Raw genomic sequence first — 22,047 nt, forward strand, 5'->3', positions numbered from 1 at the left:
CGTTTCAGGGGAGAGAAATACGGGCCCGGTGGAAGGTGCCTCTACTCGAAGTTGATGGCGTCAGCTGTTACGTACTGTTGTCGACTTCTGCTCTAACCACCCCCATGCACCTTACTTCTCCCTGCACCATCACACCCCTCTCCCCCACCCGACTCTTTTTCAACAGAGGTAACGGGCTCGCCGAAAGAATACAATATTCTATCTCGCGACGTTTTTCACCGGAATGGTAATTCGCGGTTTATTCCCGGCGACGAACTCAAGAAGAGAAGGATCGAGTTTTAGGTCGTCTGCGAAGGATCATCGAACTTCCGGATTTTATCGGTTTCAGTTTGAAATAATTCAATGCTTTATTAAGTGAAGTCTATGCGAATATGCGATTAAATCGAAGGGCGCGGAGTTGTGAAGTTATAGAATAGTCGAGATTAAGTGTTTTTGAAAGCTGGAAAAACTGGTCAATCGACCACCTCGATCTTTAATTCTTTACGTGAACAAGAAAATTGATGCAAATTGTCGAATCGAACAGATTTTGTCATTCAAATACCGAAAGCCCTAAAAATTAGCCAAGGATCTATGTAGATGCAATTAGAATTGGAAACTTCTTCCAAGTAGCTTGGATAGCCTCTCTCACTGCTTTGAGACAGGTTACATTTGTTGGATAGTCTTATTGTTTCTTTGAACCGTTACTCGTGTAAGACGTCTTCGTTCCCTCCGGATCGCAAACATCTTCCTTTGTTTTACGGCCCTTCGAATAGGTTCTTTCAAGAGGCATTGGGTGTTTTTCAGCTCTGACTTGTCGTCGCGTAGGGAATTTTATTTACAACGACCGGATGTGCAGGGTAAAAAACTAAAAAGCGTCGTTGCAGACGGTGCGTGAGATTACTGACGGAATTACCTTCGTGTTAAACTTTGCTACCTTTTTATTGTACTATTTTCTCATACTTGTAACGCTCTGAGAAATAATCCAATAATAAAGAATGATATTCTTTTACGTATCATCGACTAATTACATTAGAAATTTTAGAAATTTCTGCTATCAGATTTTGCTTTTATATTTGCAACTTCATTTTAAAGTGTCTAGAGCGTGTAGATAAATGAAATGTCCATTATATTTTAACACTGCAAACGTAACTCATAAAAAATAGTGTAACATTGCTGATGAAATTTTCTCTTGTTTAAAATTTATCTATCACAAAGAGTATTTTAGTTGTTGCATATCGTGCAGATGTCAAATAGAAAAATTTGCAGTAGAGACGAGTTACACAATTTTTTCTGTCCTTCCAATGGACAAAAATGACAGAATTTTCTAATCAACCTAATATCACAACACCAACTACCGTGAAAATTTATGTGAAGCTTAATTTCTTTATTGGAATATTAATGTTTTAAAGGGTAACGGGAGGATGTTTCGCATGAAAACTGATTAATCTTGATCTGTTCAGGCCGATTCACGCGATTTCGTGTCAAATTTAAGTACCATCGATAAATCAGTGCCTGTTGATGTCCAACGTGACGTTTAAATAGTCGCTTATGTGCAATGAATGACGGGTTAGAGCATCAAATTTATATGTGACCGATAAAGCAGGCTAAAATATATGTGCGTCACGTACCAGTACGTCAAATTTTCATAATAGGGCTTGTCATAAATGAAGCTCACACATGCGAATCCTTGACAAGCCGTTTTACACGCTGTATGCATATTACCCACGAGTGTAATTTTTCACGTAATATGCGTAAAAAATATTTTGAGCCAAAATCCTGTCACATCTTCTAAAGAATATTGTTCGCTTGTTTACTGGTATTTTATTTAAAAAAAAAAAAGAATATAGGTATACATACCTACATACAGGAGATGCAGCATGAATTTTCTTTTTTTACATCATGATATTTAAACTGGTTCTCATAGTTTAGCAAAAACGTATTTCCAGCATTTTTAAAGCCACTTAAAAAGATACTTTCAAATCTTTGATCATATTTTATATTTGATATATAATTATTTATTTTATCATATTTCCATATTTCATATGCATAATTTCACAATATACTATTATAAACTTTTACTTGAAATATATTTTTGTTAAACTACCAATTCAAATATCATGACGATGGATTCATGCCATATTCTACATTTGTAATATCAGATTATGTTCTTTTTCCCCCTGTTTGAAAAGCATTCGGTAATAATTTAGTCCCAATTTTCAATTTTCATTTTATTCGCCATATGGATCTTTTAATCGCTAATATATATTTGGTTTCATATTGTTATCGCGGGCAGACGTGGATGCTATTTGTCGAAATAAAACGTTACAGTACATTGAAGGGACGAGAAAATTCCATTACACGAGGGAGACCGATGAACATGCGAAACAAGAGAGGGAGTAAGAGATGAATGATTTTGCGTTGACCGGCGGCGTTCGGCATAATTACGCACAACGATCCTGTTTATTTCGCTGGCATCACGCGACGATGCTTTCCATTTTCTCTGTGACTTGATCGCTTCGGCCGTGTTCCGAAAATTCGCTTGTAATATCAATTCATGTTACGTTCTGCTGGACCGATGGTGTAATCACGTGCCTCCCAGATGGAAGCAAACGATCACAGGTTGATGACGATTCTCCATTTAATGAAGGATGAAACTCATTCGAAAATATACGCCTGTGATTTAATATTTGTAATAGACATAGCGTTTTAGAGCTAGAGACCTACCAAGACGGAAAGAATGGCACGATATTTTGTCCATAATTTTATAATTTTCATAGAAATAAAACTTACAATTGCATTAACATCGAAAACACGTTAAAAAATTGCAACTAGTAGATATTTGGATTATTAATTTGGAATAACAGAAAAATAGGTAGGATCTCTCTCTCTCTCTCTTTCTCTCTCTCTCTCTCTCTCTCTCTCTCTCTCATTATGTTTTCTATGATTATGTTACAAATGATTAATTAGTATATTTCAGATATTAAAATATAGAACGACTTTCTATCAATTCTTCTTTTTATTTAAAAGAGAAAATAGGAGGACGAACCCGTTTTTTACGAAATATCGAATTCTACGCAAACGAAATTACATCGAATCGATATGGAACGGTAATTTGAACGCAGAATACGTGACATTTCGGATAGGGGACACCAAATAAGGAGGAACTCTTCTCGAACCCCCATACAAACAGGACTCGGATTCACAGCAGAAAAAAAAATCGACCTAACTTTATTAATATTTCACAGTCGCCATGAATGGCTTTTCATTTGACGATGTCCTTTTTTTTCCTCCTCCTCCTCCCTCTCTCCCTACCGCAACCGGGCAAAGAATCGCGTTTCAATTCGCGTGTACGGTGTGAGTAAAAATGGGCCAGTGTATTTAAGTGGATTTCGCGCGGACACACTCGTGGGACCTGGTCGTTGAAAATGCTCGATCGATTTCGACAATTTCACTGCCGACAGACCGCAGCGACCGGACTGGTTACCGAAAATTAAAAAAAAAAAAGAAAAAAGAAGAGGAAGAAAAAATGGGAAAGGCAAACAGTGCGAAAGGGACGGGACGAAAGGGCGGACATACGCACGAGAAGAGGAAGGGTAGTTATACTACATCGGACCGACTGACGAAAAAGGACGAGCTTACTGGCTGCAAAGCGAAAACGTTCTGGCTCGAAATAAACGTCACTGATACACCGGTGCGACGTTCAATAAATTGTTTGACGGTTCATAGGGAATCGCGGGAGAAGTTGTTCGACGTTAGCCGGCCAGAGATAAAGCCCTGAATTCGTTTTTGTACAGCGCGCGTTCCGTGCCGATGAAATTCGTTACCATTTGGAATAACTCCATCCTCGCTTTCTCTCTAGTCCTAGAACGTATATGTGTAGTTCTTCTTGTCTGTTCTTTGGACGGACACGATTAATATACTTGGAAAAATTTACGAGGAGAGGGTGGCAGGGGTTGGGTGGAGGAAGAAGTTATTTGGCGACAACAGGCGAGATAGAATTTTGGATCTTTTTTCACCATCCTCTTCTCGAGATATTTCTTCACTCTCTGCGACAGTAGAATTTAGTTTCGAGTGATCCTGTTTTCTTTTTTACTTTTTTATTTTCTTTTGGAGAGAAGTGTGTGTTTCGTATGTAGGATTGATCTCTCGTGATCAAATAATTCAATTTTATTCTATTGTTAATTATCAACCTTTTCAGAGAAAAAGAAATTCTCTGGGAATGTTACGTATATATCTCAAGAGAATTTTCAAGTATTTTCTGCCAATTGTATCCATAATTGTATCGTTCGTATGGAAAGATTGTTGATCGAGACGATTTTTATTCATAATTTTCTAGGGGACACTCGTATGATTCCCGAAGGAATACACAGTTCGATTCCTTTTTTATCAATCATGAATTTCCACGATAATCGTTTGGTTATCAGTTTCCTTAACGTTGTTGTCCCCCAAGTAGCTCCTACATCATGGCAGTTACCCTCTGCCATGAGGGGAACGTTTCTTTCTATCTTCTAAACATTCTTATCCTCCTCGGTGGCATTATTTCCAACGGCGAACGATGGCTCGAAATTCCATTCGATTATCGGCCCCTCGTCCTTACGCTTCTTTCTCCTTAGTGACAATAAGCTAGCCAAGGCACGACGCGTTGGAATGTCGTAAAGCGTTAGGAAAGTGGCGAGTCGTAAAATAAGATTTCCTTCGCGAAGTGCATTGTTAGAAAAAATTTCCAAGAAGAACGATGTTAAACTAGAGCACGGAACGACGAATCTTTTTAAATCAACTTGAAAATATTACAGAAGATATGCTTGCAATGCAAAAACAAATTTCCTTTGTTAAAGATGGAAACATCTTGTCAAAGGATTGATGGGTTATTTTTTATATATGTAACTCGGAATATCTTCGAAATGTTGAAACTTACAAAGGGAGATTCTATACTAATATTATATAATACACATAAGAGAATTTGATTAAGCAATATAGTTACCCTTAGAATATTCTTTTGTTGAAAAAATTATTATAAATCTGCAAGGTGTTCCTATTATTCAGAAACTCTATATACAATTCTATGTTTTATATCTTAATCAATTTTGAAGATAATTGATACTAAAAACCGCAATTTGTTTGACGGTACGTTCCCACTCCGATTATCACTGCAAGTATCATTTTTGCCATATTTTTTCACCAATCGAAATGGAACATTTCGTCCAGTGACAAAGCAAAACTAAACGTTGAATTATTAGATCGACAGATAAATCATCATGAGCTAAGAACGAAATGGAAGAAGAATTTGGATGGGAATTAAAAGTAAAACTCGAGGTATTTCTAGTAATTCCAGCTTCTTCGTGTTCACGGTGCAAAGTTCATTTTCGAGGCAATTTAAATTCCGCGACCGTTTCAAAAAATCAATTAGACCATTTGCGTGAGGTCGTCGATCGACCGATCACGTTTGAATATATTATACAGCTAGAATCGTTTACAATTGTTGCAACAGAGAAAAAAAAAGAGAGAGGGAAAAATCGAGAGGGAGCTTACTGGGCCGAAAAAAGATCGTATCGTCGTCAACCAATTGTACGTGCAAATGCCCACTGGATAATCAATTTGAATAATTACCTTCGGATATTCGGTATTAACCGGTTCAATGCGCGTAGAATTCCCCAGGCAACGATAAAGAAATAAAGGGATCGGTCCTTTTTTTTATCTCTCTACCTTTTAATCTTTTTTTTCCCCTCTTTGCTTTCGTTTTATTCCTCAATATAAGCCACGGTAATATCTTCAACGGAAAATTTGACAAGGGTCCCTTGTCGATTCGATTTTCTGTTCGGACGACAATCGTCGGAGCTTGAGTTCTGGTTTACATTACGTGTACGATCGAATCGCACTACAGGCTTAAAACATATCGAGACAATGATAATGTCATGTTACGAAAATATAAAAAATATAGGGCTCGTGGTTTAAATTCTTGCTACCATATTTTTGGCAAACGCAATTATTTGAGATAAATGTTTGACGTGTTATTATAACAGTACTCTATTTAATCTTGATTCCTTTTTTTATGTATTATTGTATTTTAAGAGTAACTCCGAGTTGAAATAAACGAATGGAAAGTTTATCCCTTCTGATAGTAGATAATTATTTGGATGATTTATTTAAAATAACTAAAAATAAAGCTTCACGAAGATGATCTCTTAATTGTTATTATTTTTGTTTCCATAAGAAGTTTAAGAACCTCCAAATAGTTTGATTAATATAAATTACCGCGAAAGTTAATCTTGTTACGAAAATTACGAGAATAATTGGAATATCAAGAATGATGTCTCGTAACTGAAATTTCACTCCGCGATCGATTTGCCATTTTTAAACGGTAGTGGTCCATCCGGTGAACGTGTCCGTCATGTATATATGTATATATTTTCTGCACGTGTTGGTTCTCCAACAGGCTGACATCTATTAGTCAATATTGAATGAATATTTGATAGTGAAAGTTATGGTCCCGATCAAATTCCAGACCGTACATCCACTACTTAGACACTATGTTTCACGCTTATGACCAATCGATCTACAGGGTGATTCTGTTATTTACCTTCAAAGATACTCTTTTCGTGCTATCTATAACACTTCCTTTTCTTTTTTATATTTTTCAAAATTTCGAGGATACTCTGATTAATATTAAGAATCAGATGTGTCTGCTCCTAAACTTAGATCATTGTTGAAATAAAAATTAGTCACGATTAAAAGCACTGAAATTATGTTTTTAGAAAATGAGTTATTATTTAAATTTTGAACTTTCTTGGACTCTTATTAAATTACAGCACGATTAAGGAAATTAGCCAGTCGAAGTTCGAATAATGGAATAAAATGGCGTTTCAATTCAAAGAGAACAGTTTTCGTATAATTCTTCTAACTATGAACGATTGCTTACGTAGCACTAACTTTTTGTAATTCCTTTTCATTTTCGAAATTAATTAATATTAATTATCGACAATATAGATTCAAGAAAAAGATCTTCAAAAATTCTATATATTTTACTAACGATATCAATAACATGAAGAACGAAGAACGAGTTGAAAAAAAGTGTTTTAAAAGATTCAATACTGTTAAAAGTTCTTCGATTTTGCAACTTTCTACCTCGGTTCGGTTTTTGTTCATAACGCCTATGAACGGATTGAATAATTAATTGTTTCCGTTGCGTGGAAGTTTTCTTTGAAGCACGGAGTCTGTTGGAACACAGAGATGAGTGAGGAAAGCAACCTCGTGCTCCGGTTCTATAATTGAAGATATACTTTAACCAAAATCTCCAGACTGCAGGGCCTTCCATTGTTGCTGCTACATTGTTTCCTAGAAATTAATGGATCACCCTGCGTTCGTCGTTGATTTTACGAACAATCGGATCGACAACGCTTGAACTTCCTTAAAATTTCAATCTCAATGAAATCTTCGGAATTCTCATCGAATCTTGATTCAAGAAATTTTATTTCGTTTCACTTTCTATTCTTCTTACAATCTTATCTCACCCTTTCTCGAATGGAACATAAGGCAAAAGAGATTTTGTGTATAAGATATTATAGCCGCCAAAGGTATAATCATTAAGACGAATAATTTTTTAATATTATGACGAACAATGTCTCTAAGATTTTGAAGAGTATGAGAAAACACGTGCTAAATTCCAAAACCAAAGCAGATAGTCTTGGTAATTCACAATTGATTGCTAACGTACTGGATTTTAGAAAATAGAATATTTTTCTTTTAATATAACTTTCATATCAGATCGCAAACGATAATGCAAAATGTATCTAAATCTTCCACAAAAAGGGATCACTAACGTCCTCCTCCTCTCGGATATCATTCTTTTGCCCAACGAACGAAGGTCCACTGAAAAATCCAACCTTCACATTACGCGCGTTTCTGCGAGTGGCAACAATGTCTGGCCATCGTCTGACTTTACTACTTAGCGATTTGCGCGTGATTCGCATCACGAACGAGCGGCCGTCGACCAATTTTACCAAAGAGAAGGATAAAATAGAGGAAAGAAAGAAAGAAAGGGGGCGGAGAATGGGGGTGGAAAATTGGCGAAAGAGAAAAAAGAGAAGGAAACGTAGCAGTTGCAAGGCGTAGCTGCGAAGTTTATCGCGCTTTCGAGTTTATGTACTCGCAGCGTGCACCGGTTCCCGCGATTTTACGCCTTTCGCTCGTTTGTCCGCCTTTTCACCACTTTTTCTTTTGTGTTTCTTCTCTCCTTTGCCTTCCGCTTCCCTCTTGCAACTGTTCGTCGTCTCTCTACCCTTTCCCTTACGCCGTTCTAGGTATCACGAAACGATGCAATGGAAAATGGGGAAAAGATATTTCGCGAGTAGTTTATGACTGTTCGAGAAAGGAATTCGATGGTGTCGATGTATGGATTCTGCGTCTCTGCGTGCGGAAACTCGCAGTCACGCCGACATCCTTTCGAAATATTCCCATTCGAGATGAACACAAGTTACTTTCAATCCATCGGATGTTCTGGGAAAATGGTAGAATCTAACAAAGAAGATAATTTTTTGGTAACGTATGTGTAGATTCTGGTCATTGAACTAGAATCAAATTCAATTAAAAATTTTTAACAACGTTTATCTTTTTGATACACTCGAAAGGCTCATCAACGAACTGTAATAACAAAATTTATTAATTACTAATCATCAACTTCGTTTCTGTAAATTTCTCGATTTCATTACTTAGGTCCCCATTGTTAGTGTACAACTTCTCAGAAAGCAAATGTCTTATCTCTAGAAGTACATACAAAGGAAAATAAAATCTAGCTCTTATTAAATAATTGCCTACTTGCATATTTAGTAATGATTTGAATAATCGAGAAAAATTTTCTATATAAATTGTTGCACAGAAAAGAAAACTTTTACAAGCGGTTTTAATTCGGCGAACAGAGACCTATAATGATATTGTAACGTTTCTCGAATGAGACGATTCCAAGATTTTTAGGAATCGTAGGAAGACCCGAATTGAGTGACAGAGATAGAGAAATAGAGAGTAAAAGAATGTGCGGGTGCAAGGATAAATGGTTGTAGAAAATGGTAGTTGAGAACGAGAGTTTTTGAGAGAGAGTTTGTTGGATAGTTGAGAAGGAGTTTGTCAGAGAGTTTGACAGAGAATTTAATCGAATAGCACGTGAAATATAGTGTATCTAAATAATTACTCTTAGTGTGAATATAATTACAATTTTGGTATTTAAAGTATTCCTGTAATGTAATATAAATGCAAAGTGGTAAATGAATATCTAATACAGATAAATTCTACAACTAACTGATAAAATATTAGATTGATAAAAAACTATCACAGAAATCTAAACAAATTACCATTTCATTTAACATAACAGAGACATGACTGTACGTATATGATACAATGCCTAAATTGCACTTTTTCGGAGAACGAGTTGTTTCCTTTTCAACAATATTACACTGCTTCGTTATAAGTTGTATCTTGTACTATTCATGCATGCATTTCAAATGTTCTTTATTTAAAAATCCTCGAATAAAATCACAAACGTGCAGAGAAAACCCAACAGCAGAACTTATTGACTAATCTAACACAAATAATAGGTGTGTGAGACAAATATAAAGCGTCTCCCATTCTTCATACAAGAAAGTAAATATTGAAAACTATCAATCAATTTATCAAGAAAAATCCGTCACGAGAATAATCCGCGGCGTTCAATTTTGCGTGGGTCAGGGAGTACGAAGCGTGCAAAATCCACACGCAAACAGAAGGGAGAGGGTAGAAGACAGAAGAGTTTGATCGTGCATCCAAGAGCGACCTAGTAACGGAGTTCTGCGCGTGACAGAGGTCACGGTACGGGCATTATTTTTCTTCCCCTTTCGAATTCTGGACCGAGGCGCGAGAGGTGAACAGGGACAAGAGAAACAAAGAGAAAAGGTGAATCCGGGTAAAAGGAAGCGAGTTTGTCGTAACAGCGGGTACTGACTTTATCGGCCTTTCGAGTTTATTTATTTCTCTTTTACAAGAGGTGCAACCCCCGCATTTTCACGCTCTCGAACCAAACCACCCCTTTCTCCCCACCAATCTCTCTCTATCTTTTTCTTTCACTCACGCTCTGTTTCTCTACTTCTATTCTGACACTTCTATTCAACGACGGCCAGCCCCGTTTTCTACGTAGCACGCATTCATTTCGCCCCTCTTCAACCATCCACCCACCCCATCGCACAAGACCTCTCCCGGCCACTCTTTCCATCGGTTATTTATTCGCGATAGTTCCTACTTTTTACGGTTTACGAGGCTATATCGACGGCCTTTGTTCGTGGCCGTCCCTCCAGCCAGCTCCTCGTTTCCCATCTGCCGATAAGAAACACGAGCCACCGTCGCCCCCTCCCCCCGACACTCTACTCGACTGGCGTGTCGAAACAGAAATTCCTCGCCCTTCGACGACGAGAAAGCTCGCCTGACTGGAAGATCTTTTCGAACGAACGGCCCAAAGCAGCGATCGTTGCGATAATTCTTGATAAACAAGGAAGTAGACGGATACGGAAAGGTGAATTTGATTGAACTTGCTAAGTGAAATGCGAGTATGAAGAATTGTGGAGCGAAGAATAATGTGAGAGAAGTGGAGGTTGATCAGAGATTTAATGAAAATTGATTTGTCGATGGTCGAGAGATAATCGATTGGCTTTTTCGCTTTCACGGAATTTCGCTCTATATTTTAAGATCAGCCAGGCTGCTTGGTTTCAAGAAACTTTATTAATCCGAATAACGCTTGAAGCTTTCGTACAGTATCGTATTCGATTATACAAACTTGCCCAAGTTCAACTTCTTCTTTATTAGATGAGATGGGAAAGTGAGATACTTCGTAACAAACGTCGCCAGCTTAAAATCGTCGCGTTTTCAAATTCCGGTGATTTCACGGCAACCAGTATGAAAACGCACATAAGTCACCGGGAACGATTAGCGGGCGAACTAATTGAGAAAACCACTTCGCCGTGGAAAACATAAGGTTCGAGCGCACACTGTTACACGTGGCTGTTGTTACACGAGCGTAAGGCTAACCAACATGCTCGCGGTCGTCACAACGTGGAAGATTAATCGCTTTAATTTCCGAGACATGATTAATCATAATTAACAGGGTTGGCTTGCTAGAACGATAGAAGAGGAAACGGAGAGGATAGAAAAAGGTGGGGATAATGGGAAAAAAGAGTAGAGGGAAAAATAGGGGGGAGTTTCGCGTTCGCGTCGCGCGGAATCATTTAAGCGAAGGAGCGAAAAAAAAATGGAACCGGGCATGAAAAATTCATGCGAACCGAGCACGGGTATTAACAAGTTGTTACGAGCAGGAAAATAGACGATCAGAAGATAAATGTAATAACTTGGCCGCTTTGGATCGAGATGCGTGCGAACTTCTATGGATATTTCCATCGGCTGCTGGATTAAACGTGGCTATGTAAATTGCGCTGTTTTAAATTACAGTACTCAACGTGGAGAGTTTTCTTTTCGCCCCTGTATTAATATTGCTCTGTTCAAAGTTAATTTCATCAATCCATTAAGGACCAACGTTGCGTTAACGCAATATTTCATTTCCAATTTTTTTCTAGTCAATTTATGTTATTAAGTTCTGTTTCTTTTTTCATAATAATGAGCTTATGAGAGGACCTGTTTCATATTTCGTTCGCCGTTACTTATTCTTCCGAGAAATTTGAAAAAATTGAAGTATTTATCGTGCAATATAATAAACAAAGTTTTTAATACAATGATAATATATTGTTTATAGCTTTTATGTTTTTCAATTTTTGTCCTTAATGAGTCAATGCAACCTTTATTTATGTACCGGAATGGCTGTTCTTTCTTTTTTTATTTTTAAGTTAATTTTTATACAATTATTGACAGAAATCGAATCATGGCAAACTATATTAGCTAAACATTAACCCCAATTAAAAATTTAGGGCATACAGAGTTCTAAACATATCGATCCATGTCACTACTTTAATTAATAATCGACACTTTGTTGTATCAAACTGTATCGAATAAGCGAACTTAATTATCACACAATCCGAAACACGAAAAAAGGAACCCTCTTCATCGTTCATACTTCTAATAGAACTGGAGTACGTTTACTCTCTATGAAAATATCATCAGAAATATATTTTAAAGCGACTTAGGACCATAATTCGAGCACCTCCGACATTCTATTTACCGTTCCAAACAGAGCAAAATGAAATTAAAGAACGAAGGTTGGAGGGAGGGAGGGGGGTCTATGAGAGAGAACATCAACGACCTTTTCACCCCCAAAATGAATAATATTCCAACGAGTGCAAGAACGCAATTTCGAGCTCTAGTTGCCACTTAACGCCTGTGAAAACGACGTTCCTGCAACCTTCTTGAGGAAACAGTGTTTTTCGCAAATTAAGAGATTCGCAATAATGGCCTTAATGGTCCTGTAAGGGTACAAACTGAAATTACGTTACCACTTAAACGCGGTTATTTATCGCCTACTTTATTATTACCGCCTACGAGATTTTCGTGTGCCTTCGTGTTCAGGACACCGGTTCGCTGTTAAACGACGTTGCACCTCGTTGGCTGTACTTTCAATTAATTTCAACTCCTTTTCCCCGGTTTTTGCCCCGTGGTTTCTCGTTACGTCGGGTTTATCGCGCGAGAGGCATAAGGATCGGCCAAGCTTTTTCGGTAGTATAAACTATAAACAGGGAACAGTGAATCATATTTATTCGAGCAACGCAATTATTCTCAACCGTTATACGTGCAATTTAGCTTCTTCATCAGGAAATTCGTTTAACCGGCTACGTGTATCCTTCCTTTTTTCTTTTTCCGTCATTTCACGTCTACCTTCTGTGTAAAACTTAATGAATCTTTGCCTTGAAGATTATATCATTACCGGTGCAAGATTCTACGGATTATACGAAACCGATTAAAACGGTGGAATGAAATTAAGATCGTATACTCTACGATGTGTCTTTTCGAGAAACTGCTATTTAATTGATTTAAGATATGAAAATTTGATAAAAAAAACTTATATTTTTCAATACTTCTATTTTTGAGTTTGCAACATAGCATTGTAAGGAAGTTTTTAGCATAATGTGAATTAAACACATATTCATGAACACTCTATGTACGTACTTATACCCGTACATTGTCTTTCTTTCTTTCTTTCACGGCAAAACATAAAAGTATAAATATAAAGATAAAAATCACAACGAAGAAGAGAGAAAAGGAAAAAGCGAGTGGAAGTAGCTCGAAGGAGAAATCGTCTCTTCGGGATTAATTTCGGACCGTCATTTTAAAGACAGCGACTCGTAATTACAAAAGTTCGCCGGCTTGGAAACGAAGAACAGCAATTCGAGGGTAACGGAACGAGAGGTGAAGAAAAATCGAGAAGAACCAACACGAACGCACATTCGTTACATAATAAAAGCGTCGAAATCTCGACGCGAGTCTAAGATCTCACGGCTCAGAGACGTTATATGAAGTCCTTTAAGCCTCGCTGCCCGATCGGAAAGTATTTCTCATTTGGCCTTTGAGGCTGCTCTCAGGATTACCTCCCGCGACCACCTCCAACCCCGGCACACATCTACCGAAGACATCAATAACGCCAACTCGAAACTTTCGCTCTGCCTCGAAGTGTTTCTCCTGCCCTCCTCTTGCCTCGTCCCTCCACCATCCTCCTGCTTTTTCCTCCTCCTTCCTTTCTGCTCTTCCTTTTTTTTACATTTTTTGTAGCGCACGTCAAATGGCCCGAAAAGCATTGAACTTTACTCGAGAAGTGACAAATGGCCATCACGAACGAGCTACGAAATATGAGAGAATCCAGAGTAAGATCGCAAACTTCGAAAAAGAAATAATAAGGATATCCGGTGGATGATCGTTGAATTTTAATCGTGCATGGGTATCCTTAGATTTTTGGAATCATTCGTTGGTTAGAGAAAGAAGGGAGAGTTTACTTGTCGTTTATGCCAAACTCTTGGGAATAATCTCGTCGGCCTTCCTTCTACGTGCCGTTATCTTTTTACGTGCTCTTTCGCTTCTCGTGGGAATATATCGTATCCTAGTTACAGTTGCAGATTTTTGGAATCGCTCGTCGACTAACCGTTTAATAATTTACCTGCTCCCTAACTTGTAGATCGTTTCGATTATCGAATAAATTTTTGTTCGTTATAATTGATTTGTTTCTTTACTAAATACATTTTGTAATTAAGAAACGACTTCGTAATAGACTAAGATGACTCGTTGACATATTATTTTAGACATTAATAATGTTAGGAAATATTTGAAGAATTATTCCACGAGGTACAACTTTTCACGATATCAAAAACATCCTTTTTTAGCTTTGTCACACTCGATTGCGTTGCTTCGCTTTGTATGATATCACGTATTTCTATTGTGCTTGACTATTGCGATGACTTAATGGCGTGAGAACGCTTTGTTATTGTAGATGGTGTGGTAAAAATGAATGTCTTTTTAAAATTAAATATTAAGCATCTATTTTTGTATGAAAGGAGAGACATCTAGCACACCTTCAAACACTGATAAGAAACGAATGTGTAATTACAAATAGAATTAAACTTTTGTTGCGCCAAACTTTCTGTTCCAAAGAGTTAAAAATGTGTCACAATGTACGAGTTTTCTATATTTCGGAAGATTCAAAACAAAATCGCATTAATTCCACAGAGATTTTCTCTTCAACTAATTAATATCATTTCGAATATCACCATCTTATGCTTCAGGGCGAAAAAATACGAGCAACCTCGCTCGAGAAAGAAAGAAGAAATTCTCGAAATATCGAACTATACGCGTTTTAACCCTCTGGTAAAGAGAAGAGAAAAAGAGAGGCACAAAAGGACACGAGATTTCAGCCTGATGTGGTAGAGATAGATGAAGAAATATTCGAAACCGAGAACGATGAGAAGAGATGGTTAAAGATGCCCAGTGCATCAAGTAGATCAAACATTTGTGTTGGTTTCCGGCAAAAGAGCATGTGAAAGGAATGAAGAGGAGAAATTCTTTTAACCAAATGACGTGAAGAAGAGAAGAGGGGAAAAAAGGTACAAAGGCTATAGAGAGAAGAAAGAAAAAAATAAAGAAGATAGGAAACGTCTGCGATTTTAAACCCTTTCGAAGAGAGAACTGAGGTAGCAGTCGGTAAGAAGGTTCGAGGAGGGTGGAAATAAAAAGTTCTGCAAATTTGAGTGGTGGTTTTAACGTTGGTCTACGAACTACCCCTGGCTGACCGTCTATAAAACCACCGTCTCGACTACGTTAATGCCACTGAAGGCGATTCGCCTACTTCGATCGATTGTAATTAAATGGAAACGCTTTTACCCTTCTCGCCCGATATCCTCGTCGTTCCACCCCATCATCTTTTTATCACGCCGCTGAATATTCGGTTGCGAAAGTTGAGGATCGTAAGAAAACGCGATGTCATACGAGGCCCGTCAAAATGACTGAAGAACACACAATGTAAATAAGTGTACCGGCTTAATTTTTCACACTTTTAGATTTTAAACACTCATGATGAGTATTAAGTGTTATTTTTAATAGTGCATTCGAATTCCTAAATCGAGTTCCTCAATAAACGCATACGCAGTACGATTCAACTATGTCCAAGCCTAACGTTTTCACTAGTCTGAGCTTCCAAAAACTTTGAGGAAGCGCTAAGATTCTTATCAATTGTATAATCATTCGTTAAGTTAAATGTTCGAGACTTTTTTCAATGAAAATAAAAGTTCGGAGCAGATGAATTTAATGGATGAAATTTCGCATGAAGTGTTAAGTGAACGTTAGATATTCAGCATATTAATTAAAGAATATACAGGTATCGTAATATACATACATATATAGACACGTAACAGTTTTATTGCTAGATTATCTACATACGATAAGAAAAGAATAAATGCACAAAGTAATTGTACGATAAGCGAGATTGAGATGTAGGGATATGGAGAAATATAATAAATATTGGTTGAGTGAAGAGAGAAGAAGATATATACTTGGTAAAAAAAAAAGCCAAGGAACACTGAAACACTTATTAAAGGAATGCACAAAGCTCGGAAGAGTACATTTGAAGAAGCAGGAGCTATTGTCAGAGACATATCGCACAAAAGTTATAGACTGGTATAGGAGTTTGAAAATGGCGAGGAGATAGGTGCAAGAAAGCGAGAAGGAGAAGTATGAGATGGAACGTGGGCAAATAAGTAAGGAATGTAAATAAGAACAATGAAATAAACAAGTAGATAAGAATGTAAAAGGAAATGTAAATAAACACTTAACGTACGAAACCAAAGATATGTGCAAAAGTAATATACATATGAATGGGGGAAAGACTACAATATTAAAATGTAAGAATGTTAAAGTATAGTACGATTATAAGATATGTAAAAGCTGAAACAAATAAATACTACTACTACTACTAGAGACATCGTAATTGTAATTTGAATATAATAATCCTCAGTCAAAAAAAAATTGAAATTAAAATTGCAGATCAAAGTAAACTTCCCTAAAAATAGAATCTGTCTCTATTTAATTGGAGACATAATCCCAACCATACGTTCAATATTATAGAGAGTTAGTTAAACAAATTGAAAAACACTTTATCAAATATAAGATGATACTACAAAAAATGAATTTTATTATTAAATATTGCTTCAACCTCATCGACAAACATATAGGACAATAGGTTGAACAGAAATCAATATGGTTTCTGTAGGTACGTTTTATGAGACAAATTCAATATGATATCAGAAATACATATTTCGGTATAAACGAAGGAAAAAAGGACGAACCTGACCTTTTCAAACAGACCAAACCGGGGGATCCTTTCACTTTGTGTCGTTCTCGTAAGAGTATTACAACCAGTTCTCTGGCTGTCCGATCGGCAATGATTTCCAAATGGCATTCACGGTTCTCCGTTTGCAGTAAGCCGTAATACCGTAAATGTGGTCGATTGTAAGTGCAGATTTCCAGACGGACCAGCCTCGAGCAGAAAGCTCCACGTGAAATTGCAGCTTACATCTACACATCCTTCAATCCCCATCAAATTAAAAGCGGTATTCTGTTAAATCGCATCCCACGGCCTTCATATACGAACAACCACCTTTCAACGAGAAACTTCTGTCAACTTTTGTCAACCGATTTTATAATTATCAGTACACACTTATTCATATGGAATATAAAAATTTATGTTATTTCATTTTACATTCACGTGCTAGAATTCTCTTTGATATGAGGAGGAAAATTTAGAAAGTTCTTCTATAAAATTCATAAACTTAAAAAAAAAGTTCAATGTACGTGATTACTTTGATCACCATAAAGGGAATATTAATTTAAATAGTAAACAGAAGATCAAACATAAATTCTCGTTCGACCAGCAAAGTTTATTCCTATAGAATTAAACAAGAAATTGAAAGTAATCAACAGACTGAAAGTAGCTCTGTCGACTATGAAAGCCACAAGTAAAGTGCTTCGTGATGGTGTAAAATTAAAATGAGAAAAATAAGAAAACATAACACAAGCTATTGGTTTTACGTAGAAATATTTGAGTGAAGTAGAAAGGGAAGTGAAAGAAAGTAAGCGAGTATTTGAACGCAGGTGAATAGTGACACCTTAAAATCGATTCGTTTACGGTACAGAAATAGACAGGAAACACCGTGTCCTGAAGGAATCCCGCAAATGGGACGGGGGATGCGATCGTGGCGTCGCTTCGCCGTATTAGAATTTAAAAGCATCTCGTTGACGTGACTCCTACCCTTCTGGCTTTCAAGTCACCGATAACGATCGACATTAATTAAAGTAATCGTCTTAGCGGTGGGAGCGCACAGGTTTCGTCGAGAATAAATAATTTATAAGATCTGGAGTGAGGTGGCGAGTACAACGAAGGGAGTACGACGAAGGACAAAAGGATGGCCGTTACGGAATATACATATTTATTCATCTAACAGGCGTACATTTTTTTGCATAATGTCTACAAAGTGCATCGACTACCAACTGCAATTTGAAGAACAGATATGGTTATATACCATACATAATTTCACGGTGGAAGACAAGGTTTATTGAATACCAAAGTTCTAATAAAATCCTAAAATGTATAACGATATAACGAACATGTATTAATAGATTATGAAACGTTGTATACGTATAATAATAATCATTATATACTAAAGTAATCCTTTTCTTTCTTAAGTAGTCTTTAATTTTATACTATTATCGTTCGATAGATATGATGACTTGAATAAATTTAAACAATGAAAATCTTAAATACAATTTATACAGAATATGACGTTACTTTTATGCATGTTACTTGTCATTTAGTAATCATTTTAAAAATTTAAGTTAAATTACTTACTCTGTTTTTGAATTCGATCATAGCCAAAAAATGATATACGAAATATGTATTTATCTTATTCGATCGCTGCATTAAGAAAATATTAATTACAAGTTATATATACTTCATAGAGCATATGCCCCCCCCCTTGTTTAACATATAAATTTATTGTTAGATATAAGAATAATTAAAGATGCGAATCTCATAGACAGAACATTGTTGCGCCATCTAGAAGCGAAATTGTATCTCATTGAAAGCAATCGATTGCACCATGAAACTGTCGTACCCTGTGTACGTAAACCCACATTATTATTTAAGAACGAAATCGTCTGTCGTTTTTAACTGTGGTTCTAATCACCGACGAGGTATAGAATAGACCTGATATGCAATGCTTCTTCACACCCCATATTTTTGAGGTAATTTTACTCTTATACCATTTTTATGTCGCATGCAACGTTATCGATTCAGCATAGTAGTGGCCTGAACCGAAACAAAAATTTCCTATGAAACTACAAATAAGAAATCGAACAGAACACATCTTACAAATGAAGTACCTACATACAGAATTGTACACTTCTGTAATATGTATCTTGTATGATAGACAAGAAAATGTTACTACTCACGAGTACAATAAATACCCGCAGTCACTATGCTCGTCAAAAATTCTACGTATACAGCCAATCACCCGTGTCGATTCGGACCTTTCATCCTTCGACATGATTGAGAGACCGCAGGAATAAAAATACATGCGACTCACGATTAGATGTGAAGAATGTTGTCCTCGATATTGTTCTGACCCCAGGGAGTTCGTCATCAAGCCATCATCAAATTGGAATCACCGAATTCAATGGGAAAAAACTGTAACAAAACATAGAATATTTTAATTTACTCGTAATGATGGTGTTAATTACTTTAAAAGTTTTTATTTAAAATAAAAGACTAATTTCTGCTAAATAAAAATTTTTAGTAATAATGTTCAATTCAAGAATGAAAAATGTTCAACTTGTCAAATTTTCAATCAGATTTTATTTTTTAATGAATAATAATTATCGTAGAATATAAAGAATTGAATTAAACAAAATAAATAGTTACTTACATTCTTTGGTTTTGAAGCACAAGTAAGTCTTTTCCAGGGAACAGGAAGAACGGGAAGGAGTGACATACCTTTAACAAAATATGAATTGTTATAATTTATTTTGAGAAGCACATTGATGATTAATAAAAAAATCTGACATAATAAAATATGAAATTCTATAAAAACAGAACTTTAATAACAAAAATGTTAAACTCCTAATAAACTCTAATTACTATAGGAATTGGAATGCTAATAAAAAAATTAAAAGTCAGACTTTAATTTCTAATTAATAGTAATTACAGCGAAATACAAAGAATAAAATTAATAAAATACAATGTGCAAAGATTCTTACATGCTGAAATTTGAAGTACCGCTTCATCCTTCCCAGAGAAGAGGAAAAAATGGAAATTATGAAAAACCTATAACAAAACATGTGAAATGCTATAATTTGTCCCTGAAAACGGACTTTTGGTTCTTAAAAAATGTTAAATAACGAAAAACAAAACTCTATTCAAATTTGAAATTTTAATAACAAAAAGAATTGAAATTCTAATACAGCTTAATTGCTAAAATAAAAATTGGTACCCTGACATAAAAATTAAAAATCTAGAAATTGAAATTCTACTGATTTCTGAACGTTAAATGTTTTTATTGTATACCTCAACATTAGAACTTTGATGTTTTTTTCAATAGAAGTTAATAGTAATTCAAACTAAATATGAATAATAAAATACTTACATTGTCGAGCTCCAAGAGGCTTTATCCTCTTGCGAGACCTGCGACTCTACTACCGAAAGCGAATGTTTAACAAAAAAAGAAGAAAAATAATAGACTATTAACACGTCCGTTCAAATCAAGTGACAATTGGCGAACACACTGACTCTACTTTCGCGTCTGATTATTATAATTAAATTTAATGAAAATTATTACGCTCTAAAAAAATATGAAAAGTAATATAACGCAGCAAACACTGACTTTACTGACCGCATTGCGCGCAGTCACAAAAATTTTCTGGAAGAAAAAATTATTATTAAAATACTACTTTTCTTCTTCTTCTTATCCAGTGTTCATTTATGAAAATACTGCTTTTTCAAAATTATAAAGTAATTATTATTCATTTACCACAGACAAATATCATATTACATAGATTACACAGATATCATATTAGAATATGAAATATTTAATATGGAGTTATTAGTTACAATATTATTCAAATCTCTATCAATATTCCATAATGCACCCAATTTGTCCATTATTAGAGTTTCAAATACATTTTATACTAACGAAATATGTCTTCAAACCTGCCTGCAATAGCATTTCTTCTAGAAAATAATAGGAATTATTAAAAAAATTGTGAAGTGACAATATTATTGCAGAAAATTCGCGGGAATGCAGCAAAATATAAGTTATTTTAATTTAATTTAAATAGAACTTTGGAGATTCTACGTTAATGTTAAATAATAAAGCATTTCATTTAGTATGTTTGAAATAAAAAATTAATTTAATATGTATCTATATCCGAAATAAGAAGCAGTTAATGGTGTCTTCACCTTCGTATTCTTAATAAATCATAAAGTAATTTATAATTTTGTTATATTAAGTATTAATGGTGTTAACATTGCGAATTATTTGTTAAGAATCGATTACATACTAAATAAATATTACCAAGTGTCCAATAGAAAGAACAAACAAACGTATAAATACGTTTGCCTTCATTAGAATAAGTCAAGTGTTACCGTATCTGCATAGAAAACTATCGAATTAATCAGACACCGTGGCGTTCTTTCGAATTTCGTGGCGTCTGTCTAATGTCTTCAAATTTTCCTCGCAATCAAGCAATGATCTGCACAAAAAGAGACCGAAACATTAAAATAAGTATATAAAAGTAACAAATTATACCAAAGTGCAGCAATTAATTGGGTTTTAGCGATTAAGGTTAAAGTTGCTTCTGAAAGCTCATTGTACAAGCTACCCGTAAATACGATAACAAAAAATAGATCAAAGAAAAAAAGATAATCTAATAATGGATTCTAATAGATTATAATGAATTAACGAATAAAATGTACATTAATTAGACATAGCAGTAGCGTGAATTTGGTAGAAAAATCACTAAAAAAATACTACGTAGTAGAAAGAGGACACTTGTTGCAGAGTATAGATACATCTAATCAATCCGATTTTCGTCCATAGAATGATCCCCGCGTGTCGATTTACCAAACAGAATTCGGCTGGCGAGGGGTGGAGAGGACGTCGCCGGTAAGTCGAGTGTGTACGAACAAGAGTCGTCGAATTCTTGGAAAGGAAATGTTTCCAACAGGCCGATATTATGTTTCAAGAAAAAAACAATACGTCAGACTGAAACGCGGAGATACGCATATAAAGTAAACACGCACGAATTGATATAACGTAAACGAACAAAATTAAAATAAAATATCGTAAAATTATTATTACCGTAAAATCGAACGACTATCGAATTATGTTTCGTTAATTACCATAATTTGATGTATAAAAGAAAAGAAAAAGAAAGTAAAAAATATAAGGGATAGACTATCAAGGAAAATAAAGGGAAAGAAGAAAGTCAAAGGAAATAAAAAGGAATAGAATTTCATTCTAATAATACGTGATTTGCGCCTTTCGATGTAGGTGATTTTGATCGAAAACTAATAACCAT

General features: G+C 35.6%; 1 protein-coding gene across 1 annotated transcript in view; it reads right to left on the reverse strand.

The window, feature by feature from the left end:
* The window catches only part of LOC117156929 (uncharacterized), a gene marked incomplete at its 5' end in the record, with an annotated part of 54,680 nt that extends 35,561 nt beyond the window's left edge, over positions 1 to 19,119 (reverse strand). The window contains one exon of the mRNA XM_076617816.1: positions 19,059 to 19,119. Within this exon, the coding sequence (XP_076473931.1) occupies positions 19,059 to 19,119 (61 nt within the window). The remainder of the gene's footprint in view (positions 1 to 19,058) is intronic.
* Positions 19,120 to 22,047: the final 2,928 nt, after the last annotated feature.

This window comes from Bombus vancouverensis, chromosome 4, assembly GCF_051014615.1.
Source record: "Bombus vancouverensis nearcticus chromosome 4, iyBomVanc1_principal, whole genome shotgun sequence".
In the NCBI taxonomy this organism is placed as follows: domain Eukaryota; kingdom Metazoa; phylum Arthropoda; class Insecta; order Hymenoptera; family Apidae; genus Bombus; species Bombus vancouverensis.